Below are 27668 nucleotides of genomic sequence, written 5' to 3'. Positions count from 1 at the left end.
ATTTATATAGATGATCTGGAGGAGGGAACCGAGTGTATGGTGTTGAAATTTGCTGATGACACCAAGATTGGTGGAACGGCAAATTGCGCGGAGGGTGTGGAGAGTCTGCAGAAGGATCTAGATAGGCTGGGCGAATGGGCCAGGAAATGGCAAATGGAATTTAATGTTGGCAAGTGCAAGGGGGTCCACTTTGGTAGGAATAATGGTAGGAAGGATTATTACTTACGTGGCGAAAAACTGCAGCAGGCGACGGTGCAGAGGGACCTCGGGGTCCTTGTGCATGAGTCGCAAAAACCCAGCCTGCAGGTGCAGCAGGTGGTCAGGAAGGCTAATGGGATGCTGGCCTTCATAGCGAGGGGGATTGAATATAAAAGTAGGGAGGTCTTGCTGCGGCTGTATAGGGCATTGGTGAGGCCGCAGCTGGAGTACTGTGTGCAGTTTTGGCCGCCGCACTTACGCAAGGATATTTTGGCCTTGGAGGGAGTGCAGAGGAGGTTTACTAGGCTGATACCGGAGTTGAGGGGGTTGAGCTATGAGGAGAGGCTGAATAAACTAGGCTTGTACTCGTTAGAGTTTAGAAGAATGAGAGGAGATCTCATTGAGACATATAAGATGATGAATGGGATGGATAGGATAGAGGTGGAGAGACTCTTCCCGCTCAGAAAGGACAGTAGGACTAGGGGGCACAGCCTCAAGATAAAAGGGGGGGGCGGTTTAGAACAGAGTTGAGGAGGAACTTCTTCACTCAAAGGGTGGTGAATCTCTGGAATTCTCTGCCCGTTGAAGTGGTGGAGGCTGCCTCGCTAAATATTTTTAAGACGCGGGTTGATGGGTTTTTGATAAGCGAGGGGATTAAGGGTTATGGGGAGAGGGCGGGAATGTGGAACTGAGCCACAACAGATCAGCCATGATCTTATCGAATGGCGGGGCAGGCTCGAAGGGCTAGATGGCCTACTCCTGCTCCTATTTCTTATGTTCTTATGTAAGTCAACATGGCCTTACGAAAGGGAAATCCTGTTTGACAAATTTATTGAGTTTATTAAGGATGTGACTCGTAGAGAAGAGATAGTGAGGACCAGTAGATTTGTAAAGCTCAATTTCCAAAAGATATTCAATAAGGTAATAGGCAAAAGGCTAATAGGTACAATTATGGTGCATGGAATTGGGGGTAGTATATTAGCGCAGTTAGAGGAATAGTTAATGGACAGAAAACAGAGAGCAGGCATAAATGTGCCTTTTTCAAGTTGGTAGGAAGTGAATAGTAGATTTATGTAACAATCAGTCTGGGCGTCAGCTATTTACAGTCTATATCATGACTTGAATGAAGAGACCAAGAGTCATGTATGTAAGTTTGCTGATGATAGATGGAGAAGTAAGCAGCAAGGAGGGCACAGAGAAGCTGAAAAGAGACATTAGCAGGTTCAGGTGAGTGGACAACAAGATAGCAGATGGCGTGTAGTGTAAGGAAATGTGAAGTTATTCACTTTGGTCATAAGAATAACGTAGCAAAATATATATTTTTAAAAGATCAGAAACTTTTAAGTGTTGATGTTTTAACAAATTTGGGAGTGTGCTGATAAAAAGAATGCAAAGTTAGCGTGCAGGTGCAGAAAGAAATCAGGAAGGCAAATGACATGTTGACCTTTGTTGCCAAGTGGTTGGAGTACACAAAGTCTTGCTACTGTTGTATAGGGCTTAGTAAGACTGTCATCTGGAGTAGTGTGCGCAGTTTTGGTCTCCACATTTAAGAAAGGTTATTTTGCGTTTGAGGCGTTACAGCAAAGGTTCATTCAATCAAACCCCGAGATGGGGGAGTAGGGCTTATCCAGTGATGAAAGGCTGAGTAATCCGGGCCTGTGTTCTCTGGAGTTTAGAAGAACACAGCCTACAAAATCCTGGAAGGTTTGATAGGGCAGATGCTGAGAGCTTGTTTGCATTGGTCAGAGAATCGAAAACACGGGAGCTCCATTCAGGATAAGGAGAAATCACGTTGCTCAGAACAGTTGTGAATTTTTAGAGTTCTCTACCCCAGAGGGTCCATCATTGAATATATTTAAGGCTGGAATGGACAGATTTTTTTTCTTGTGATTTAGTGAATTAAGGGACGTGGGGAATGGGAGGGAAAACAGAATTGAAGCCCAAGAGTAGCTTCAGTTTAATTGGCGAATCAGGCTGGATGGGCCTAGTCCTCCTCGTCTTTCGTATGTTCAAAGCCCACCAGAGCAGTTTGAGAATTTGAAATCTGTTACAAATGGAGGAAGAAATCTGCTGACAAGTGTAGTACCATAATGCTGTTCAGGCTGAGACTAGGTAACTGTTTGTGGACCAATCTCACCTTTCTTGACCTGTGCTGCCCAATGGCACCTTTTCCCGCTTCACCCACATAGGGGAATCTCACAATTGATGCTTCCTCCTTAATCTCCCACCTCCTGCAGTTCTTAAGATTTACATGCTTCCATTTAATGGAGTGAATGATTGGAAGGTGTAGGGTGGTGAGGGGCTCGGACAGTAGCCTCAGTCACACCGTGCAATATTAGTCAAGATACATGTTCCAGCTTCTCTTCCCTCTCAATTGCCAGGTGGATGAAGAACTGGAGGCCTTCCTGGAGAACGGTGACGGACTCTATGACTCGAACCATGTGCTCAGTTTAACTCGGCTGATGGTCCGAATAGAGACGATGGAGCAGAAACTAACCTGTCTCAAGATTATACAGGTAACTGAGTAAACTACTTATAGGAGCGGTGAACCATTATGGCCAGAGTAAAATCACAAACCCAACGTCAATCCAGAGAGGATTCCTAGCTCTTGAGTGCTGGGTGATGGTCATATATTTTTGTGTGTCATTCACTCATTTAAAAACCATTCCTGGTCTAAAGCACTCAGACCTTACTGGTGTTTATTTCTCCAAAAAGCAACGTACGGTCTTGGAAACAGTTTTGTATGTTACTCGACCCAGAGTGCGGGCTAAAATCCTAAATAGTACTTTGATAGCAAACAGCAACAGCGGCACAGTGATTAGCACTGCTGCCTCACAGCACCAAGGGCCCGGGTTTGATTCCCGGCTTGGGTCACTGTCTGTGCGGAGTTTGCACATTCTCCCTGTGTCTGCGTGGGTTTCCTCCAGGTGCTTTGGTTTCCTCCCACAATCCAAAGATGTGCAGGTTAGATACATTGGCCATGCCAGAGTGTGGCGACTAGAGGATTTTCACACTAACTTTATTGCAGTGTGAATGTAAGCCAACTTGTGAGTAATAAATAAACTTTACCTGGAATCTGGAAATAAGGTACTGCTTTCAGTAAAAATGACCATGAAGTTATCAGATTGTTACTGAAAACTCACCTGATTCACTAATATCCCTCCCTACCCAGTCTACCTGATATCTGACCCCACTGCCCCACACACTCTTCGCTGCCCTCTGCCGTTGCCCAGTAAGTTACTCCGTTACGGCAGGTCACTGCTGTGAAATCCACAACATGTAGAACACCCTAACTAATAAAATTGAACAGTAAGAAGTCTCACAACACCAGGTTAAAGTCCAACAGGTTTATTTGGAGTCGCGAGCTTTCGGAGAGCTGCCCCCTTCATCAGGTGAGGAAGGAGCAGTGATCAGAAAGCTCGTAATTCTAAATAAACCGGTTGGACTTTAACCAGGTGTTGTGAGACTTCTTACCTTGCCCACCCCGGTCTCTCCATCAATAAAATTGAAAGAACGCCTCCGCCAGGTGGGCTGATGTGGTTCAAGAAGGGAACTCATCACCACCTTCTCAAGACAATTGGGGATGAGAAATTAATCCTAGCTTTGCCAGTGATGCCCCCATCCCAAGAATGAAGAAAAGGTCAACACCGCTCAGAGAGGAGATGGGCAGACTGAAAGAGTTCTTTTAAAACTTATTTATTTATTTCAGAACACGCATTCACAGAGTTGCTTGAAGTCCTTTCTGGAGTATCATGGACTGTCCCTGCTGTGGATCTGGATGACTGAGCTTGGCGATAGCCGGGGGAACTCCAGCAACAATATTAAGCTTCAGACTGAAGTACGTTGAGCTTAAGTGTTTGTATGGTCCTAAGGGAATAATATCTGCTGTGTCTGATTTGAGAGTGGGGAGCAGCAGTACTAGTCTTCTGCCAGCAGAGAGAGCTCTAACATTAACATGGGTGCCCAAAGTGGCGCTGGTTGGCCCCACGACTCTCACTGAATAGGAGTTAACAACTTCCTTTTGTGTGGGTTTTGTGCTGTTCGGGATAAATAACGTCGGTGCTGGAAAACTGCGCTCACTCGCATTGAGCATGCACTGACAGTTGTGCACACTTTTCCTTGAGAATGGAACCATTTGCAGGCGGATTTGAGTGTATAACAGGATGTAACGTGAGAATTTCTTCCATGGCAGCAGCCATTAAGGCGCTTAGTTCCTTATTGCTGTGGGGGTTGTGGTAGTCATTGGGTTTCTGAGCTCCCACGACCCATCAACCCATACAGTGAGGTGGGGGGGAGGGGGAGCACCAACAATCACCAGACCCAAGTATCCCACTCAATGTCTCTCCAGAATGGAGAGCCAGAGCTGCAGCCTCATGGAAACATCGATTCGCAACACAAAAGACCAAATATGTCCATACTGTCTGTAAAATATCTATATCCCGTCTAATTCCACCTTCTATCTCATGGTCCATAGCCCTGTAATGCCCATTGGGCCTCCTTATCTACAGGGCTTTGTGAAAATGTGCGACAAGATCCATGTCTTCCTCTATACTTGGCTGAATCTCATCTGTTATACATTCCTTGTTTTCCTTCCCCAAGTGTGCATTACATGGGTGGCACAATGTTTTAGCACTGTTACTTCACTGTACCAGGGACCCAGGTTTCTTTCCTGCTTGAGTCATTATCTGGGTGGAGTTTGCACGTTCTCCCCATGTCTGAGTGGGTTTCTCCCACTGGCTGGAAGACGTGCTGGTTAGGTGTATTGGCCATGCTAAATTCTCCCTCAGTGTATCCAAACAGGTGCGGGAGTGTGGCGACTAGAGGATTTTCACAGTAACTTTATTGCAGTGTTAATGTAAGCCTACTTGTGACACTAATAAATAAACTTAACTTGCCTCACTCTTCCCCAGAGCGAATTCCGTTTGCCATTCTGCCTATGTGACCAATCCAATTGATATCTCCAGCAGCCTACAGCTGCCTTCTACTCACATTTGAGTTTAAATTATTGATCCATATTACAAACAACAACAACAGTGTCAGTACTGAGTCCTGCAGAATCTCCCCCACCCCCCCACCTTCCAGTCACAAAAAGAACCATTAACCATGGTCCATTGCTTCCTGCCACTGAACAAGTTTGGATCCAACCTGCCACATTCTCAGATCCCTAGAGCTTTAAACTTACTGATCAGGCTGCATGTTGTCAAAAGCCTCGCTGAAATATATTTGGACGATATCAGCTACACCAATGCGATCCTAATTGACCCATCTTACTTCAAAGAATTCAAGCAAGTTAGTTAGACAGGGTCTTCCTTTAATAAATCCATGCTGTCCATCCTTGGCTTATCCATGCTTTCCTAAATGTCAATTTATACCATCTCTAAGAAATGTTTACCATCAGTATGTACTTTGTCTGGTGTGGGGGTTATACCCTGCTACCCAGGGGTGGGAATTTTACCTTTCCGATAAACGCTCATTGCAACTCATCTTTGCCAAAGTAAAACTCACTCAACACTGCCTCATTAAACACCTGGGAATGTTTGATAGAAAGGTGCAGAAAGATTTTGCCCTGATTCTTGCCAGTGGTGTTCCTGTCCTGGGAATGGTGTGGAGGGAGCTCCACTCTCTACTCATGACTGTGAAAGACTGTTGAGCAAGTCATTGAAGACCCAGGGGATGGAGGTAAAGTAAAGGGATCCAGACAGGTAGTGCCGTGCGTTTCCTGCTTTTATTGTCAAGAAGGTGTCTGCCCATTTGACAAACTCCTCCTCAGTTAGAATTGTAAAAGGACAGCACAGAAGGAGGAGGCCATTCAGCCCATCGCGGGGAAAGCTGTTCAATTTAGTCCCACGCTCCAACCTTTTCCCTGTAACCTTATAAAATCGTCACCTTCAAGTATGCTGCCAATATTCTTTTTGCAAGTTCCAATGGAATCAACTCCACCACCTTTTCCACATCTTTACAGCCCTCTGTGTGAAAAATTCTCATCATTTCTACTTCAGTTCTTACGCCAATTAATTTAAATCTTGGACCCCTGGTTACTGACTCATTTATCCGAGGAAATCGTTTCTCCCTAACTTGCTCCATCGAAACCCATCGTCATTTTCAATATAATCACAAGCAACTTACAGTGCAAAAACAGGGTATTCAGCCCAGTCACTCTCCTCCCACCCCCTCCTTTACTGTCACCACTCTACAGAGACAATCCTAGCTTCTTCAATTCCTCTTCAAAACTGCAGCTCCTCACCTTTGGTGTCACTTTGGCAAATCTCCTCTGTACCTTTCTCAAGGCTTTGACTTCATTCTTAAGTGTGCTACCCTGTTGGAGGGAGACGGAGGTTCCAGTAACCGCTATCTTTCTAGGTGCTAGATCAAGAGTTGATAGGGGTGGCACAGTGGTTAACGCTACTACCTCACCATGCCAGGGAGCCAGGTTCAGTCCTGGCTTTGGGTGACTGTCTGCGTGGAGCTTGCACGTTCTGCTTGTGCCTGCGTAAGTTTCCTCCAGGTGCATACGATTTCCTCTCAACAGCCCAATGATGTGGGGGTTAGGTGGATTAGCCGTGTTAAATTTCCTCCCAAATGTTCTGGTCGGGGGGGGAGGGTTTAGTGGGGTAAATGTACGAGGTTATGGGGATAGGGTGGGGTTTGGGCCTGTGTGAGATGTTGTTGCAGACTCGGTGGGCCACATAGGGATTTTATGAAAGAAGTTGGCCTTGATTGGGAATTCTTGGTGGCGAGAGGTGAGGTTTTGCTGCAAACCTGGGAAGGTGCTCCCAGGACTCAGAATGCAGGACCTGTACAATATGCTGCTGCCATAACCGGGAAGCACAATCACACTACAAAATATAAATGAATTGTAACTGAAGGTTAACCAGCTTGGACTGGGGTTCTTCAACTTAGTGTCATCAGGATGAAATGTGTAGGGTAGGTGAAGCAAAGCTTGGCTTTTCCAAAGGAAGACCGAGATTGCTGAGGGATTCTACCCTTTTCCACTGGGTGAATCTGTATCCAGCATGTTAGAAGTTGGAATGAGGAAGCTGCACTGACTAAAGTTGTTGCTCATTTGTCTTCACAGATCATGAAGACCCTGGAGCTGTTACCAATCTCCACGAAGAACATGCTGGAGGAAAGCAAGCTGCTGCCCATCATCCAGCGTTGGGCCCAGACAAAGGCATCAGCTCCCCAAGTCAGTGAGGCAGATGGTTATTCAAGTGAAAGTACCTCCCGGGCGCAGACGCCTCTCAACACGCAGGATCCCGCGCTGAAGCAGAGCGCCGAGGCAGACAGCGACCCCCCCAAAAAGCTGGTGATGAAGAGGCTGAAGATCATGAGTGAGAACAGCATGGACAGCGGGCTGTCGGACACGAGTAAAGCCTCCGACGGAGAGATCGAGATCAAAGAGGTGAAGGACGAGGTGGTCACCGCAGTGGAGCCGCCGCCGTCGTGTCTCCCGCTGGACGAGGAGGAGCCGCCGGCCGAGGTGCCAGCTGACGACGGGGAGGCCCAAGAGACGGACCCTGCCTCAAAGGCAACCAATGGGACCAAGCTGGAGGAGGGGACCTTGGCGGAAACACCATCGCAGGACGAAGAAGAAGGTGTTTCCGACGCAGAGAGCGAACGAAGCCAGGAGCAGCCTGGTAAAATGGAAGATGTGAGCGAGTTGGCGATGAAGCTGCTCGATGTCTGGAAGGACCTGAAGGTGGGTGTCGCAGCGGGTGAAAGGGATGGAACTTCCTGGCGTACATACAATTCCCCAAATTTCCACCCCCTTTATTGCGGAGTTCCATTAGAGGTAGACAAAAACGTCAACGAGCGACGAAAGACTTGGATAAGGCACTCACTGAGTGTGTTAAAATGGGCAGCACGGGCTTGTGGGGCCAAAAGGCCTGTTTCCCGTGCTGTGCACAGAAGTTGTTCTTTGAAGTTGAAAATAACTCTCGGAAGCGATGTTTCAGGGAGTGAGTGACCACCAGGCGCCTGAGGGTGGGAGCAATCATACTGATTTCAAACGAGTACAAATTGGGCAACTTGCTTTCAGAAAACAATGTTGTGGGATTCGGTAAACGAGTAAGTTGAGATGTGCCGTGGTAGCAAGCTGGGGAGGAACAGGTGATTTTGGATTGGATTCCCCAAGTTACACAGCGTATGAATTTCCCTCACCTCAAACCTGAGGAAGAGATTGATTACTATAAGTAGTCAATAATTCCATTATTGTTGCATTGTGCAACTATGAGACTGATAGATAGATAGGTTCAACATCGAATGTGGCAGAAAGTATCTGACTGAACAGGAAAGGTGAAAGAACAGCAGGATCCTTTTATTTAAAAATTTGTTTGTGGGATGTGGGCGTCGCTGGCTAGGGCAGCATTTGTTACCCATCCCTAGTTACCCTTCAGAAGGTGGCGAGCAGCCTTCTTGAACCGCTGCAGTCCATGAGGTGCAGGTACATCCCCAGCTCAGTTAAGGAGGGAGTTCCAGGATTCTGACCCATTGAAGGAACGATGATATATTTCCAACTCAGGATGCTGTGTGGCTTGGAGGGGAACCTCCGGGTGCTGGTGTTCCAATGGATCTGCTGCTCTTGCCTTTCTAGATGGTTGTGGCCATGGGTTTGGAAGGTGTGTCCCCAAGGAGCCTTGCTGGGTTTATGCGGTGCATCTTGTAGATGGGTACACACTACCACTACTGTGTGTCAGTCGTGGAAGGTGTGAATGTTTAAGGTGACGGATGGGATTCCAATTATGTAGACTTCTTTCTCCTGCATGGTGTCGAGCTTCTTGAGTGTTGTTGGAGCTGCATTCAGCCAGGGAAGTGGCGAGTGTTCCATGTTCCTGAAAAATCTTGTAACTTGGAATGAATCACTTTACGATTTGTCTTTTCTAAAGTTTTCCAGTCCTGTTCTTCCTCTCGGTCAGTGACCGTACTTTAGAGGGCCCCACAAAGTAGTCCTTAGTCATGAAAATCACTGATTTTAATATCATAAGAGGAATTTCTTCTTTCACAATGATTGTTAATCTTTGCAATTCAGTTTCCCAAAGAGTAGTGGAGGCTGGATCAGCAAGGCTGAGTTAGATAGATTGTTATTTATAAGGGATTGAAGGTTATGAGAGGCAGGCAAGCAGGAAGGTGGAGTTGAGGCCATCATTAGATCTCTTGAGTGGCAGAGCAGGCTCATGAGGCCTACTCCTGCTCCTTATGTCCTAGTGTGGGTAAACACTGAATTATGGTCATGGTTTCCTGTTCTGATGGATGTTAAAGAACCCACAGCACTAATTTGAAGAAGGGAGTAGGGGAGTTACCCTGGTATCCTAGCCAGCGTTTATCATTCTTCATCCAAACGTCGATTCTGATTCTTTTTCTTGCCTCAGTGCCATCAGTGGGACCTTACTCTGTGCAAAATGACTGTGCCATTTCCCAACACCCCAATCACCACTGCAACAATAACTGGCAGTCTGAGATTTGACAGTCTAATAAAAGTGCCTGCTTCTAACGTTGCTGCCTTTATTAATCAGGAGGTGTACAGAATTCCCAAGAAGGATCGAAGCCAAGCGGAGCGGGAAAGTACTGGTGCGTATGAGTGAGGCTGAAAATTTCCTCGTTACCCTTTGACTATTTCTGGGATATGATTTGTTTTTGATTGTAGATACAATTTGCTCAACGTCTTTGCCACTTCCTCACCACACAGCCCCACACCCTGCCCCCCTCTCCCAATCATTTTTCCTGCTACCTGTCTCTAAGGCACTGACGTTTACTTTTAACCATTCTTATAGAATCAGGTAAAATCATAAGACGAGGGATGAGGGGTAGTAATCCAGGGCTGAGGAAGACAGTGGGGGAGTGGTGTACATATGAACAAGGAGCTGCACTTGGCCATTCAGCCCATCGAGTCTGCTCAACCATTTACTAAGATGCCCCCTCCCCGGGGTGGGGTGCGCTGGGGGCCCCTCCCAGGTGGGGGGTGGTGGCCCCTCCCCAGGGGCTCAGAAGTTTTAAGCAGGCTTACTTTTATCCTATTCCCTTGTTATCAACACTTTTGACATCCTTCACTGGTTTCTGAACTCTCCCAATCCTCAAGCTCACTCCTATTCTTTGCAACACTGTCAACCACTGATACTATCTTATGATCGTTTTGTGTATTCAAATAAAAAGCCTTTCATTTACTTATTTTTAACCATTATTCTTTGCATGGACATTGCTCACTCTGATGGTTAAACTCTCTGTAGCTTCTTGCCCTACTCTGCTTGTTTCTCATATATACACACACGCACCCTTTCCTCTGGACCCCTCAGCCAGTCTTGTAACTAGGCATTCCATGCTGCATTAGCTCTAAGTAAGGAAATCTCTCCTCATCGTTTTCCTCCTCCTCAGTGACATTTTAAAATTGATGCCACCCTGTTACTGATGCCTCAGGAAGTAGTATTTTTTTCTTTGGTTTATCAAAACTATTGTCCTTTTTTTACTTCTTTCCCCCAGGCCTTCTCTGCTCCATTGGAAATAATCCCAGTCTCCTGTTGCTCTCATAACTTACAGTTTGCATCCTGATGAATCTACACTGTGTGCTTTTTGATTTAATGTCATAGAGTCAGTATAGCACAGAAGGTAGTCGTGCAGCCCAAAAGGCCCATGCTGACTATGTCCAGTCCATAACACATGAGCTAGATTCATCAATCTATCTGTATCTTCCAAGTGTGTCTATATCTGCACTCCTCTATCACTTTATCAAACCTTAAAGGTCAGGAAAACTTCCTGGGGTTGGTGGGGGGAGAAACTGGCCAGCGTTCTCACTTCTGTTTGCTGTCCAGTGATGAATCTGTAGGTTCTGGGTGGAAGGTGTAAGTGTTTGACTCATTGTCAAACTGTGTGCAGTTTTGGTCGCCACACTTGCGCAAGGATATTTTGGCCTTGGAGGGAGTGCAGAGGAGGTTCACTAGGCTGATACCAGAATTGAGGGGGTTGAGCTATGAGGAGAGGCTGAATAAACTGGGCTTGTACTCGTTAGAGTTTAGAAGGATGAGGGGAGATCTCATGGAGATGTACAAGATGATGAAAGGGATGGCTAGGGTAGAGGTAGAGAGGTTCTTCCCGCTCAGAAAGGACAGCAGGACTAGAGGGCACAGCCTCAAGATAAGGGGGGGACAGTTTAGAACGGAGTTGAGGAGGAACTTCTTCACTCAAAGGGTGGTGAATCTCTGGAATTCTCTGCCTGTTGAAGTGGTTGAGGCTTCCTCACTATTATTTAAGACGCGGGTAGATGGGTTTTTGGTAGGCAAGGGGGTTAAGGGTTATGGGGAGAAAGTGGGAAAGTGGAACTGAGCCACTTCAGATCAGCCATGATCTTATTGAATAGCGGGGCAGGCTCGAAGGGCTAGATGGCCTACTCCTGCTCCTATTTCTTATGTTCTTATGTCTAAAGTCAACATGACCATATGGGTGAGATGTTGCATGGTATCTTGGTGTCTGTGTGAGATGGAAATGGGTTGTTCTGTTAGTATGACTGCCCTGGGGCAGCACAGTGGAACAGTGGTTAGCATTGTTGCCTCACAGCTCCAGGGACCCGGGTTCAATTCCTGGCTTGGGTCACTGTGCACAGTCTGCACGTTTTTCCCAGGTCTGCATGCGTTTCCTCAGGTGCTCCGGTTTCCTCCCACAGTCTGAAAGACATGCTGGTTAGGTGCATTAGCCATGCTAAATTCTCCCTCTGTACCCAAACAGGCGCCCGAGTGTGGCGACTAGGGGATTTTCACAGTAACTTAATTGCGGTGTTACTGTAAGTGTACTTGTAACAAATAAATAAACTTCACTCTTCCCCCTCTGTCCATCCCACCGCATCCTCGATCTGCATTGAAATAGTATCCAAACTGAACCAAAAGCAGAAAGATGTGACCAAAAACTTAGAGGGTCTTGGAAAAGATCTCCCAAGCATGTAGTTGAGCCAGGTGAAGGCATGGCTACCAATGGTGGGCGAAGGCAGGGGAAAATGCACAACAGGAGGGCAAAGAGTTTTAGAGGGGTGTTTTAGGGTTTTAGAAAAGGCTTTGGACCAAGTGCTGGCAAATGGGATTAGGTAGGTGTTTGATGCCAGCACAGACACAATGGGCTGAAGGGCCTCTTTCTATGCTGTGTGATTCTAAAGTCACAGATATAGAGAGAGTTGAAACCATGGAGAGATTCAACAGTAAGTTGTGAATTTCAAACTGAAGCCATTGACGAACTGGGAGCCAATGTACCTGAGCAAGGAAGGGTAAGGTGATGGGTGAGAGGGACTCGGTGCAAGATAGGAGGAGAACTTTGAAATGGTCAGATCTGAGGTGACCAGAGAGGGGTAGGTGACAACTGGCGAGCTCTCTCTTCACCTGAAGCTAATGGTGAATGTTCAGGACTAGATGTTGGACAAGTGGTGTGATGATATAGAATCAGTGGAGAGGTTCAGAGAGGCAGTGATGATGTAGAATTGGGTATCGTTGATGTACAGAAGTCATGGTATCATCGATGATACAGGGTAGATGAGGAAGGGGAGGAGGCTGAGGATAGCCTTTTTGAGAGCATCAACAGTGAGTGTGTAAATTGAGAAGAGGTGGTGAAGAATTGTTGGAGTTGGGGAGAAGGGTCATAGACGTTTACAGCATGGGAACAGGCCCTTCAGCCCAACTTGTCCATGCCGCCCTTTTTAAAAACGCCTAAATTAATTCCAATTGCCCGCATTTGGCCCATATCCCTGTGTACCCACGTAGCTATCTTTGGTGTTGGAAGGGTTAAGCAAATAAATGGTTGCACAGGTATTGTGGCAAATGGAGATCCAACAGCTAAGTATTGCAATTGAAATGGTGTTTGGAAGACTCAGCTGAAGAAATTGTTATTGATTTTCTAACATTTTAATGCCTTTCAAACAAATTAAACCTCAGGAAGTTATGGTAAATTGGAAAATTAATGTAGGTTTCAAGAATTTAATCCAACCTCACAGGTTCCAACTCCTTGCAAGCCAATGTTTTGTTATTATTGATGCTGGGATTGTGGGTGACTCCATTATTGCCCATCCCCCTTTGCCCAGAGATAGTGGTAGTAATTTTGTTTAAGCCCAAGGAGTACCTTTCTAGGCTTCCTCAGGCAGCAGTTAAGAGTCCATCCACCATGTTGAATCTAGCCCACTATCACTCCTCCTGTTTCCTTTGGCAGTTCAAAGACAAAAGGGATTTACAGTTTAGCCTTTAATTGTATTATTGCGAGCAGGATTCGCTGGTCATGCGGAATATTGGTGTTAGTGGCAGGTGGGTGGAGAGGTGGTGGAGGGAGGGAGCTGGCAAGGGAGATTGCACCCTCAAAGTTGGCCTGCTTTTGTCCTCTTGCCTGGGAAGCCAGTGGGTTTCGTTTAAGTTATGGTTTGTTTAAAGAGGGAAATGAGAGCAAAATTGGATCAAAGATTCATTTCTATCAATTTTTCTATTTCCCTTTGATACACATGCTGGTTAGATGCATTGGCCATGCTAAATTCTCCCTTGGTGTACCCAAACAGGCACCGGAGTGTGGCAACTAGGGGATTTTCACTGTAACTTCATTGCTGTGTTAATGTAAGCCTACTTATGACACTTGTGACATAAACTTTAATTCTAGATGAAGGTTTTTCTCATGGAGACAGAGATTCCCGAAGATTGCTCATCTGTCTTTTCTTGCATTCCAGAGCGTGGAAGGGATGGGGCATCACAGAAGGATGTTTCTCAGACTCCGAAGACTCCAGTGAACCTGGGCAAGGAAAAGGACGCTGACAAGACGCTCAGTAAAGATCGGAAAAAACGCAAACCCGCAACCTCCCCACCGCCTTCGGCTTATGAGAGAGAGGGCCTGAAGAGATCCGTTCCAGATGAAAGGCAAGCCTCTTTTCTGTTTTTCTCTCTCTCTGCACCCTCCATCGTAGCCTTCCTTCGCTCAAGGCAGTGACTTCTCACCTGCTATTTGGTCGTGATGCGAATCAAACAGAATTTATCTGCATCATCCATAGAATCATAGAATTCCTACAGTGCAGAAGGAGGCCATTCGGCCCATTGAGTCTGCGCCAACCACAATCCCACCCAGGCCCTATTCCCATAATCCCACATATTTACCCTGCTGATCCCCATCAGGGTCAATTTAGCATGGCCAATCAACCTAACCTGTATGTCTTTGAAGTGTGGGAGGAAACCAGAGCACCCGGAGGAAACCCATGCAAACATAGGGAGAATAGGCAAACTCCCCACAGACAGTGATGCAAGGCCAGAATTGAACCCACGTATCTGTGTGTGGCAGCAGTGCTAACCCCTGTGCCACTGTGCTACATGTTGGTATGATTACTGTTTTATGATTCTGGAGGGACCAGATAACATGCACCATAAAATCATGTGTTTATATTGTGGCTTCCACACCCTCAAGATTACTCAAAGCACTTCACGACCTATAAAGTACTTTGTATTGTGTTTACTGTTTCAATGTAATAAATAAGTACAAGCAGCAACGAAGTGATGACCAGTCATCATTTTTAATGGCATCGGTTGAAAGAAATATCTTGACCAGGAGAGCGCTCTTTGAATAGTTTCGTGCAATCTTTTGTGCCTATCTGAGAGGATGGATGAGGCCTCAGTTTAATGTCTCACCCAAAAGGCAACATGCCTGACAGTGCAGCACCACCATTGTACTGCGCTGGGACATGAGAGCATAAGAACTAGGAAATTCAGCCCCTCGGGCCTGCTCCGTCATTCAGTGCGATTATGGCTGATCTCATTTCAGTCTCATCTCCACCTTCCTGCCCATTCCCAGAACTCTTCATCCTGCTGCTAATTAGAAAATGATCTTTTCCCACAAATTTATTTAGTATTCTGGCATCCATCTCACTCCGGGATAGAGCATTCCACAGATTCATGATCCTTTGAGTGAAGTAATTCCTCCTCATTTCGGTTTTAATTCTGCCATCCCCCCGCCCCCTTGGCCCAAAATTATGGCCTCTTGTTTTAGAATGTCTAACAAGAGGAAACAATATCTGCCCTGTCGATCCCCTCTAGCATCTTGTATACCTCGATTAGACCTCCTCCCATCCTTCTGAACTCCAGCGAGTCAATGTCTAAACTGCTCCGTCTCTCTTCTTAAGACAAGTCCTTCATCCCAGGAATTGATCTAATGAACTTTCTAGTGCCTCTAATGCATTTGCATCCTGCCTCAGGTAAGGAGATTAAAACTGTGTGCAGTACTCCAGATGTGGTCTCACCAATGCCCTATAACAATGTCAGTTTGGAATAAATACACAGGTTCTTGGGACTTTGTCAGTTACTGCCTATTGCATTAACTACGTTCTACATTACAACAAAGAATGGCACAGTGATTAACATTGCTGCATCAAAGAGCCAGGGACCCGGGTTCAATTCCAGCCTTGGGTGACTGTGTGGAGTTTGCACACTCTCCCCACGTCCACGTAGGTTTCCTCGGGGTGCTCTGGTTTCCTCCCACAGATGTGGGTATGCCGGCGTTGGACTGGCGTAAACACAGTAAAAAGTCTGACAACACCAGGTTTTAGTCCAACCTATTTATTTGATAATATTCTCACAAGCTTTCGAGGGGTTACCCTCTTCGTCAGGTGAATGGAGAGTTCTGGCCTCAGACAGAGCATATAAAGCACAGACAGTTTAGAGATTACTGATTAAAATGCGAATCCTTACACCTAACCTGCTGTTCAAGACCTGAAGTGGCTGACACGTCGTCCAGTACTTCCCCGGAGCGGAGAAGCTACGACATCTTCTCCGGAGTCTTCAACATATCATTGATGAAGACGAACATCTCGCCAGGGCCATCCCCACACCCCCACTTCTTGCTTTCAGACAACCACACAACCTCAAACAGACCATTGTTCGCAGCAAACTACCCAGCCTTCAGGAGAACAGTGACCACAATACCACACAACCCTGTCACAGCAACCTCTGCAAGACATGCCGGATCATCGACATGGATACCATCATCACACGTGAGAATACCATCCACCAGGTACATGGTAAATACTCTTGCAACTCGGCCAACATTGTCTACCTGATACGTTGCAAGAAAGGATGTCCCGAAGCATAGTACATTGGGGAGACCATGCAGACGCTACGACAACGGATGAATGAACATCGCTCGACAGTCACCAGGCAAGACTGTTCCCTTCCTGTTGGCGAACACTTCAGTGGTCACGGCCATTCAGCCTCTGACCTTCGGGTAAGCATTCTCCAAGGCGGCCTTCACAACACACGACAGCGCAGAGTCGCTGAGCAGAGACTGATAGCCAAGTTCCGCACACATGAGGACGGTCTCAACAGGGATCTTGGGTTCATGTCGCACTATCTGTAACCCCCGTGACTTGCCTGGGTTTGCAAAACCTCACTTACTGTACTGTCTGGAGACAATACACATCTCTTTAAACTGTGATCAGTGCTCCTTCCACTCACATTGTCAGCCACTTCAGGTCTTGAACAGCAGGTTAGGTGTAAGGATTCGCATTTTAATCAGTAATCTCTAAACTGTCTGTGCTTTTTATATGCTCTGTCTGAGGCCAGAACTCTCCATTCACCTGACGAAGAGGGTAACCCCTCGAAAGCTTGTGAGAATATTATCAAATAAATAGGTTGGACTAAAACCTGGTGTTGTCAGACTTTTTACTGTGTTCCTCCCACAGTCCAAAGATGTGTGGGTTAGGTTGATTGGCCACGATAAATTGCCCCTTTGTGTCAGGGGGATTATAGATTTCATAGAATCTACAATGCAGAGGAGACCACTTAGCCCATTGAGCCTGCACCAACAACAATTCCACCCAGGTCCTATTCCCATAACCCTACATATTTATAGTCCTAATCGCCCTGACACTAAGGGGCAAATTGTCATGGCCAGTCAATCTAACCTGCACATCTTTGGGCTGTGGGAAGAAACCAGAGATTAGGACTGCAAACATGTGGGGTTACGGGGATGGGACCTGGGTGGGATTGTTGTCAGTGCAGGCTCGATGGGCTAAATGGCCGCCTCCTGCTCTGTAGGTTCTATAATAACTTGTGATTTGTTGGCTGAAAGGCAGTTAGGAATCCTGAATTCAAGAAAGGTGCCTAACATTACAGACTATTATAGGGTGCTGGTCATTAGACTGGTAACCTAGAGATCCCAGAATCAAATTCGATTTTTTTGTAATAATCCTGGACCAGTAGGTTTTGCTGTCATTTCACACAGGTTCTCAGCTGTTTTTGAAGCCACTTGCTTCTGTAGCTCTAGTGTTCGTGGTCCTCTGGGAGCTGTCAGGAAGATCCAGGATTTTGTTCCAGCAACAATGAAAGATCCAAAGTCAGAACAGAATGCACCATGAAGGAGAATTTAAGCCTGATGTTTTTGTCCATTGGGCAGAAGCTGGAATGGCACAGAGGTGCTGTGAGGTTAGCACTGCTACCTCACAGCACCAAGGTCCTGGGTTCAATTCCCAGCTTGGGTCACATTCTCCACGTGTCTGCATGGGTTTCCTCCAGGTGCCCTTGTTTCCTCCCACTGTCTGAAAGACGTGCTAGTTAGGTGCGTTGGCCATGCTAAATTCTCCCTCAGTGTATCTGAACAGGTGTCAGAGTGTGGCGACTGGGGGATTTTCACAGTACCTTCATTGCAGTGTTAACATAAGCCTACTTGTGACAATAATAAACAAACTTTAAGAAGTGGGCATGAAATGTGCTTCCGGCTGCAGTTGGCCCCAAAATGCAATTTCACACGTGCTGGCCAGGCTACAGGCAGCCAGTGTAAAGCACACCCTGGAAAAGGCTTAGTGCTACGGGAAAGGCAGGGGGTAAGAGGGTAGGCTCCGAGAAGTGGGGGTGACAGGCTAGCACTTTCAGTGTGCTCCCTCAGGACACAGCTGCTGCAAACCTGTACCAAATAAAAAATCGCTGCTAACCAGAGTGTAGACAGCACATTCAAACACCGACTCAGTCCCCACACGCCTATTTAAGTTTTATTTCAGTGACATTTCATCCCGCCCTTGGATTGAGGTTGGAACTAAAATGTAAAGGCCGCCTTGCCAGTCACCCGCCTGCCAAACATGAAGATAAGATGGGCCGTGTAAAATTGCATTCAGTTGGCTCCTCAGTGGGCTAAATTGCCAAATTGATTGTTGAGGGGTGCAATTCCGACTCTCGCGGGCATTAGCTGACCCAAGATAGTACACCGGTGCTCAGTGATATCAGGAATAGCCCAATATTTTCTTGTGCGATTTTGTGCCCTTCTCACTTGGCCTGCACCCACCTGAGAGCAATGTAAAATTCAGGCCTTGGAGGTGATGGTGATCCCATGTACCTGCTGTCCTCCCTTTTAGGAAATGGAATTGGGAAATCCTGCCACAGAAGCCTTAGCATGGGATCTACAGACAGAATGTACACTTGTGAAACTAAATTCAATAAATCCAGAAATTGTGGGTTGGGAGCACGTAAAGTGAAGAAAAGTAAAAGTTTATTTATTATTCACAAGTATGCTTACATCAACATTGCTTTGAAGTTACTGTGAAAATCTGTTGCTATACTCCAGCGCCTGTTCGGGTACACTGAGGGAGAATTTAGCATGGCCAGTGCACCTAACCTGCACGTCTTTAGGACTGTGGGAGGAAACCAGAGCTCCCGGAGAAAACCCACGCAGACATGGAGCGAATGTGCAAACTCCACACAGACAGTGACCCAGCTGGGAATCGAACCCAGGTCCCTGGAGCTGTGAGGCAGCAGTGCTAACCACTGTGCTGCAGTGCTGACCCAGAAAATTGTTGGACTTTTGTAAAGACTCCAATTATTTCTTGCTGCCATTCGGGAACAAAATCATCCCTACCCGGTCTGGGCTTAAATGTGATTCCGGTTACGTGCTACAACAGCATCTTGCGTTTATATAGCCCCTGTATCATTGTGAAACTTCCCAAGGAGAGCGGGATCAGACTGACATTGACACTAAAGGAGGAACCATCCAGGGGAGATGACCAAAAGCCGAGTCAAAATGTTAGACCTGAAAGAGCGGCTTACCTGAGGTGGGAGAGGCAGAGAGGCTTAGGGAGGGAATTCCAGAGTTTGGGAATTAGGTAGCTGAAGGCACGGCCACCAACAATAGAGCTAAGGAAATGGATGATGCACAAGCGGCCCAAGTTAGAGGAATGCAGAGTTATCGCTACTTTATGGGGCTGGGGTTAATTCTGTTTGGAGTGCCCTAACGGTGAAAACACTCACTCGGGATAGCTGACCACATCATGAGAATAAAATAATTTAATTTGGACGTGAAATGCATCATTAAAGTTTATGAGGTGATGGGGTAGGTTTGGTTGCGAAGGAAACCCAAGACCTCAGCAGTTGCCATGGAGAAGTTTTTGTTTTATGGTTAGTTATAAACTTTGCTCAACTGTGCAATGTGGCTTTTTGTTTTGTATTTTGAAAAGGTATGACGGTGCAACACCAGCGAAGAAGAAGAAAACCAGGAGTAAACTATCCACCGAGGAACGGAGGAAACTGTTTGAACAGGAAGTGGCGCAAAGGGAGGCACAGAAACAGAGCCTGTACCTGGTCCAGCAGCAGCAACAACAGATACAACCAATTTGTGTCAGCTCGCAGGTGCCTTACGACTCTGGGACCTACAGCAACTCTCACCAGAACTTTGCCAGTTACCCACCGGGCTACCCTCTGCAGACTTACGTTGACCCGGTCAACCCCAACGCCGGTAAAGTGCTCCTCCCCACTCCCAACGTGGAGCCCTTGTGCCCACCGCAGATGGGCTACGAACATCAGCAGCCGCTGTTGGCGGAGTCGATGCCAGCGGGTCACTCTACAGTCCAGCACCTGTCGCCCCAGGTGGATGTCCAGGGCCAGCAGTACCTGCCTCCGGCCCCTGTCGTTATCCCCCAGGACCCTAATGTATCAGTGATACAAGTGTCGGGCGCTCAAACGACGGGGCAGAGCTATGGGGTGTGGGATCCAAACCAGCAGACACTGGCAGTGCACCAGCAGTATGCCAGTGGACAGGCCCCGGCACCAATTTATTACCAGGGACAGCCGTGCCAGCCTGTTTACAGTATATCCTCACCATATGGGCAAGCTACTCAGCAAATCGTCCAGGTAAAGATCTTTCCTTTTGTATTAGGCAATCTTGTGCGGTGGCGGGAGGAGGAGAGGGTGATGAATGCAAGCTCTTCTTTCAATTGTCCGTGCGTGTGTCCCACCCCCTCCCTCCCTCTCTCTCTATCCTGTGTCCCCCTCTGTCTTTATGTCTTTGCTCATTGCAGAGTTACACTCAGTCGAGTCCTGAATGCGCACAGGGGCAGCAGTGTTTCCTGGCTCACCCGCAGGGCGCTGTCGCACAGCCGACAGCGGGAATGCTCGTGACGTCGTCGGCCCCGTCCTACCAGCCACCCGGGCAGCCGCAGACTGTACAGCAGGTACCTCCTGTGCCAATCCTCCTTGTCGTGACATTATTCTTCACGCTGCTTCTCAGCTTCCTGCCCATCGCCGCACCCACCCGCTGTGAACTAACAGCCCATCGCTTGTGTAAAAGCTCATCACTTTATCTTTATGCACAGCCTGTCTTCATAGCAAGGTGTCCGTAAGCACTGCACAATATAGTCTGAGTGAGCCTTTGGCTGAATGGTAATGTTCCTGCCTCAGAATCAGAGGCTGCATGGTTCAGTACTTCTTCCACAATGACTCCTGTCCCACACCAACCTGACGATTGACTCTTCAGTTGAGTATCTAGTCACTTGTTTGCGGTAAACTATTGTTAAAAGAAGGCCCAACCCATTTTCTTGGGGTAGCTTGGGACAGATAATAAATGCCATCTGTGCCCACTTCCTGAGAATGAATAAATAACCCTGTTTTATTGTTCTGTATTGCAGTATTTTATAGGGATTTAATGGTTTGCAAAAGGCGAAATTACTTATCTTTCTCCCCTCCCCCCCCACCACTCTGTCACCAAATGTCCTGCATTCTTGGCTTGTGGCATTGGACACTCTACTACTTAGCCAAATGGCTGTTCTTTACGTGGATCCAAGGCTTTCTCGGTCTATATTGATTCAGCCAGTTACTGAGTCAGCTCTTTTGGGCCATGTGGGCAAGAGACACTCTGCCTTAGCTTCTCTCTTGGTACTTTACTGTCTTAGGCGTTGGGATGGTGTTTCCCTTTTCAATAACTTCTGTATCTTCAATCTCCAGCCAGAACTGATTGTCGTCAATAGCCTCCTCGATTTGCCACCTCCTTCCCCTCCAAAGCCAAAGACCATCATCCTGCCCTCCAACTGGAAGACTGCCCGGGACCCAGAGGGGAAGATTTACTATTACCATGTGATAACCAGGTGAGTTTTCGTGGGAACGCAGACTATTCCCATTGCAAACTTATTAAGCCCAATGAGCTGGTAGACGGGATATAAACCGTAATACAAGGCAGGGTGTAATTATAGCTGTTCAGTGGAACTGCTTCTGTGGTCATTGGGTCACTAAGTATGTAGAACTGGGCATCTGAGTTGAATAAAAATGGCAGGTTCTTCTGTCCCCTCCCCCTCCCTGGAATCACCCACCCGTGGGGCAGCACTGTGGCACAGTGCTTAGCACTGCTGCCTCACAGTGCCAGAGAGCCAGATTCGATTCCCGGCTTGGGTCACTGTCAGTGTGGAGTTTACACATTCTCCCCGTGTCTGCATGGGTTTCTTCCAGGTGCTCCGGTTTCCTCCCACAGTCTGAAAGACATGCTGGTTAGGTACATTGGCAGTGCTAAATTGCCTCTTAGTGTCAGGGGCATTAGCAGGGTAAATGGTTACGGGGATAGGGGCTGGGTGGCTCTGTTGCTGATGCAGACTTGATGGGCCGAATGGCTTCCTTCTGCACTGTAGCGATTCTATGACTGAGTATCTGCAGGAGTACCTTCACTGGAGCTGGACCCTAATCCTGGAGTTCCCTCCCTAACAACACTGTTGGTTTTCCCTAGCCCTGTGGATGGATTGCAGTGGTTCAAGGAGATGGCTCACCCACCACCTTCTGAAGGGCAATTAGAGATGGGTGATAATAAATGCTGGCCTAGCCAGTGACGCCCAGATGCCAAGGAAGAATATAAAATAAATCTTTTCATCATTCACTTCAGCTGTGCAGAAGGTGATCGGAACGTGTGGCTATGACAGGAAATCCCAGTGTAGTTTGACGAGACAGGAGTTGAGCCTAAGAGGTTGCGACAATCTCCTGTTGTGGTCTATCCATTTCCCTCATCATCCAAAGACCCCACCTCACTCAAGACCCTACCACAAGATCCTACCTCACTCATTCATCTTGTATATTCCTTCAGGCAAACACAGTGGGACCCGCCGTTGTGGGATGGAGGCAGCGATGACATGAGCGTAGGTCATGAAGCAGAAATGGACCTGGGAACCCCCACATATGATGAAAATCCAGCCAAGGTGATGTTTCCTATTTCTGAACCATGATGGGAGTTTCTGGTTTGGTGGAGCTTTCAAAGCAAAAGAATTAATGATTTTAGCGCATTTCACTCAGCAGTGTCTCATCTGTTGCTCAATGATGTGTCCCTGAGCCAGTCACACTGGGTTCTGCACCTACCTTTGTGTTTCTTACTTGACAGTATATCGTTAATCATTTGTGCTGGTTTCCATACTCACACTGATGTTACCTATCCCCATTGCTATAACTTGAAGAGGAAGGGAGTGATATCTGCAAGCTAAAGAAAGTTGGAGGGGGAATGTTATTGTTTGTTTCTCGTTGCTTTTAGGACCCAGTGCTAACTGAGCTACACGGGCAAGATGGAAGTGGAGACGGGACACCTAACTCTTACAGTCAGGTGTGTGCACTTGTACAGCATGTGCGTATGGCTGTGAGCAGGATTGTATGTTGGTGAGAAAGGAATTCCAACATTGGGATGAATGAAGCCCCCCGCCCCCCATAACTTCTCTTTTGTCACTACTGACTCCAACATTCTGCACGACAAATGTTTATGTCTGAACCAGATTGTTCACAATTTTTTTTCAGATATAACCTCAAGCTGAGTTTCTGAACACACATTCATGCAATCATTGAATGCCTATCACCACCTCCATCCATAATATTACCCAATTCCACCCTGCCTCAAGTCATCTGTCGCTCAAGCTCCCCTTTGTTACCTCAAGACTTGATTTTTCCAGTGTAATCCTGGATGATCCAAAACCCTGCTGTCTATGTTCCAACTCGTGCCAAGTTTCATTCACCTACCACCCCCATGCACGCTGGTATACATTAACTCCTGGTTAAGCACTGCCTTGATTTCCAATCCTCTTTGGTCTTGCCCTGTCTTATCTCTGTCATCTGTTTCAGTCCTCTGTGATATCTTTTTTTTCTGGCCTCTTGCTCATTCCCAAGTATGAATACTCCACTGTTGGTGGATGTGCCTTGAGTTACCCAGGCCCCAAGCTCTGGAATTGCCTCTGTGCCTCTCTATCATGCTTTTCTTCTTTAAGACACTTCTTAAAACCTACCTCTTTGACCATCTGCCCTAATATCACATTATATTAATCAGTGTCACATTTTGCTTTGTAATACTTCTGTGCAGTGTGTTGGGATACATTACACAAAAATGCTATATTTAGTACCCCATTTAAAAGAACAAAGAACAGCACAGGAACAGGCCCTTTGGCCCACCAAACCTGTGCCGAGCATGATGTCTGCCTAAACTAAAACTATATGTACTTACGGAGTCTATCTCCTCCAGTTCCCATCCTATGCATGTATTTGTCTAGTTGCCCCTTAAATACCACGATCGTACCTGTTTCTACCACTTCCCTGGGCAGTACGTTCCAGACATTCACCACCCTCTGTGTAACAAAAAAAACAAAACTTGCATCGCACATCTCCTCGAGGAGATGGGTACAATTACAAAGGGAGTAGAGGGACCTGAATGTATATATGTATAAAACATTGAAGGTCAAGTCGAGAGAGTTGTCAGTAAAGCAGCATCCAAGGTTTTATTAATAAAGGCATAGAATATAAAAGCAGAAAGCTATGTTAAACTCACATAGAACATTAATTTGGCCTCAGTTGGAATGCTGCACCTAGTTCTGAATGCCACAATGCAGGAAGGGTGTGCAGGCATTGGAGAAGACTGTAGACAACATTTATGAAAATAGGCCCAGGGACGAGGAACATCAGTGATGTAGGTGGATTAGTGAAGATTGAGCGGAGATTTGGTAAAGGTATTCACAATCGTGAGCGGTTTGGACAGAGTAGATGGGGAAAACTGTTCCAACTTGTGAAATGTTTGTGAACAGGAAGGCACAGGTGTGTAAGGTAATTGGCAAAAGAAGCAATGGCAACATGAAAAATGTTTTTCATGCAGCGAGTGGTTTAGGATCTGGAATGTACTGTCTCCAACACAATCAAAGTATTATAGAGGGAATTGGATTATTCCCTAAGAAGGAAGAATGTGCAGGGAGAGGGCTGGGGAGTGGCATTAGGTGAGTGGCTCCTACAGAGAGCCAGCATACACATAATGGACCGAATGCCTCCTGTGCTGTAACCATTCTTGATTGTGAGGGCCAAATAGTGGCACAGATACAACTGTAGTTATATACTTCACCAATTTCACAACCTACCCACCTCCAGTGACTGATCATTCTGCTTGCAGTTACTTAATGTAAGCACCATTACACACACACACACCCCCCCCCCCCCCCCCCCCCCTCCAAAAATCAAAAATGTTTCAGATTGTTTCCTGGAACTGTGTGTGGAAGAGACCATAACCTAATCAGATATTTGGGGTTGGAGGGTCCATTGGGGTACAAAGCTGTAGCTATATACCATATTTAATGACAAGTTAGAGCCTCCCTCCCTTTGTCATTCAGCATTTCTGATTTGATTAATGTCATGGATTTTTTTTTCTCCAGGAACCTGTTACTCTTTGTTTGGGATCTCCTTTAACTTGTACTCTGCTGTTCCATCGTGGAAATCAAAATCCTATTTGACAAGGGGCAACATGGTGGCACAGTGGTTAGCACTGCTGCCTCATAGCGCCAAGGATACGGATTCTGGCCTTGGTGCTATGTGGAGTTTTTATGTTCTCCCGTGTCAGCGTGGGTCTCCTCCGGGTGCTCCGGTTTCCTCCCACAGTCCAAACATGTGCAGGTTAGGTAGATTGGTTGTGCTAAGTTGCCCTGGAGTGTCCCAAGATGTGTACATTAGCAGGACAAATACATGGGGTTACAGAGATAAGGCCTGGGGGAAGCTCTGTCAGAGAGTTGGTGAAGACTCAATGGGCTGAATGATCTTGTGCTGCACTGTAAGGTTCTGTTCTATGACTTTGTTATTCTCCATGAATTGGAGACAATGAACATTGGAGTCCACTAAGATTCAAGGTCTTGAGACCTTTCCATCGGCATATTGTGTCTTGAACTGATTTTATTGTTGATGGTTGGATTTCATCTTTTGACCCTGTCCCCTTTGAAGATATTGAGACTGCCTCTCGCTTCTGCAGCACGAGTTTGTATTTTTATGTTCTCACCCACTCTAGAGCACCATTGAAAAACTGCTGCCCCAACCACCAAACCACCCCCCAACCCCCACCTCACCAGTGCCACCTATGAAGGGGGCATCTGGGTGTGTTAGAGATATCAACATTAAAAAAAAAACAATTAAAATCTACAAACTTGTGAAGAGAGCTGGTGTTGTCAACTGAAGCAAATTGTCCACTGTGGTGAAACACTGAGGACCCAGGGTAAGGGTCACAGATAGAGACGACAGGGAACAGGGAGGGTAGACTAAAGGATTATTCTCACCCAAGGAGAAGAAAGACGATAAAGAAGTTAGCAGGGAAAAATGAGGCTAAATGTGGTTAAGATGCATTTGGGTATGTTGATGGAAAGTTAATGGGTGAAGGGGAGTTCAGATAAATCCAAGGGACATGTTGGATTAACCGCTTTATCATATTTAATGCCACTATGTTGTTGGAATTATAGCTGAGTGAGTGCAGATTTCTGCCACCTAACCTGGTACTGTAACTAGTTACCTTGCTACGTTTTTATTTTTGAAGTTACCAGAATCCTTCCATTCTCTTGTTACAGTCATCCAAGAAAAAACCGAAAACTGCAGAGGCCGACACCTCAACCGAGCTCGCTAAAAGGAGCAAAGAGATGTTCAGGAAGGAGGTAAGTCGGTGACACAATGTTTGGCTGTTCTCCCTCTGCCTCCATTTCCCAGCCACCTCATCCTCTCACCACCATCACCCAACCTCCCTCCAACACCTCTTCTCACCTTAGTTTCCCAGTGATTCTACGGGTCTCCCAGTATCCTGGCCAATATTCCTCCATCAATCAGCATCAAAAACAAATATATTGCCACAGTTCTGTGCACAGTCCTGTGCACCCCCTGGTCCCTCTGCACCGTAGCATGCTGCAGCTTTTTGCCCTGTAAGTAGTAGTCCTTCCTACTATTATTCCTACCAAAATGGATAACCTCACACTTGCCAACATTGTATTCCATCTGCAAAAAATGGCTGCCAAGCAACACCACACACTCTCACCCATCCTCGTACACACTCGCACCTACACACACTCAGACACTCTCACCCCCACACACAACCCTGCATACTCACTCACTCTCTCACTGGCGTGCTCACTCGCACGCGCACACATGCACACATTCACATAAACATTCACAAACACACACACATACACATTCTCTCTCTCTCTCTCTCTCTCTCACACACACACACACACACACACACACACACACACACGCCCCTATACACACTCTCTCACACTCACATCTACACACACTCAGACACACTCACACATATACAGCCTTACACTCACTCTCACTGGTGCGCACGCACACACATGCACACTCTCACATATACATTCACACACACACATACACAATTCTACATAAAATGGTCATTTATCTCATTGCTTGTTGGATGTTGCTGTGTAACAAGAAAAAAGGATTCATATGGAATTGATTGGATATTAATTGTTCCTAAGGTATCATGAAAGTGCTTTATGTTTATACTTTTTCCTATCTATGATATTTATTTGTAAAGTGCAAATATAGAGCTAAGGAAGGAAACAATTGTAAGCAAAGTCAAGATGGGGACTGGGGAGAGCTGGAGGGCAATTGTGCTGTGGGACAAGTTACCAAGAAAGTACGTTAATGTTATTGGTATGTGCGTGTTTTACATGGGATGTTTTTTCTAAAGGAAGAATAGACTGAGGAGATAGCAAGATGTTTGGGTGGAGATGGGGCTCTGGAAAAGCAGGTTTATGTTTGGATTACGTAGCATCAGGAAAAAAGTTCAGCCCTAGCTTTTAATAAGTGACTCATTGTCTGAATTGCAAATAGATCATTAATTAACTGAGCTTTCTTCTTCCTTGCTTCTCTCAGAAACAGAAGGCCAGTTCTCAAATGTGCCCAACCCTCATGAGTGTCCCTCAAAGTCCTGAGAAGGTGTTGGTGAGCCGTCACCTTGCATCA

The 27668-nt window shown here is 46.5% G+C and overlaps 1 protein-coding gene across 5 annotated transcripts in view; it reads left to right on the top strand.

The window, feature by feature from the left end:
- Window positions 1-27668, top strand: part of setd2 (SET domain containing 2, histone lysine methyltransferase) — a 101956-nt gene that overhangs the window by 64969 nt on the left and 9319 nt on the right. For 3 of the 5 annotated variants that reach the window (XM_080194487.1, XM_080194488.1, XM_080194491.1), the window contains 11 exons: window positions 2580-2714; window positions 3908-4036; window positions 7274-7897; window positions 9711-9765; window positions 13874-14060; window positions 19625-20297; window positions 20465-20617; window positions 21387-21526; window positions 22507-22618; window positions 22945-23013; window positions 26261-26344. In XM_080194487.1, coding sequence (XP_080050613.1) covers window positions 2580-2714; window positions 3908-4036; window positions 7274-7897; window positions 9711-9765; window positions 13874-14060; window positions 19625-20297; window positions 20465-20617; window positions 21387-21526; window positions 22507-22618; window positions 22945-23013; window positions 26261-26344 — 2361 coding nt within the window. The remainder of the gene's footprint in view (window positions 1-2579; window positions 2715-3907; window positions 4037-7273; window positions 7898-9710; window positions 9766-13873; window positions 14061-19624; window positions 20298-20464; window positions 20618-21386; window positions 21527-22506; window positions 22619-22944; window positions 23014-26260; window positions 26345-27668) is intronic. The other 2 variants (XM_080194492.1, XM_080194490.1) reach the window with 2 other exon arrangements.

This window comes from Carcharhinus amblyrhynchos, chromosome 8 (genome assembly GCF_965287045.1).
Source record: "Carcharhinus amblyrhynchos chromosome 8, sCarAmb.v2.hapA, whole genome shotgun sequence".
NCBI classification, from domain to species: domain Eukaryota; kingdom Metazoa; phylum Chordata; class Chondrichthyes; order Carcharhiniformes; family Carcharhinidae; genus Carcharhinus; species Carcharhinus amblyrhynchos.
This window is presented reverse-complemented; position numbering and strand designations above follow the sequence as displayed.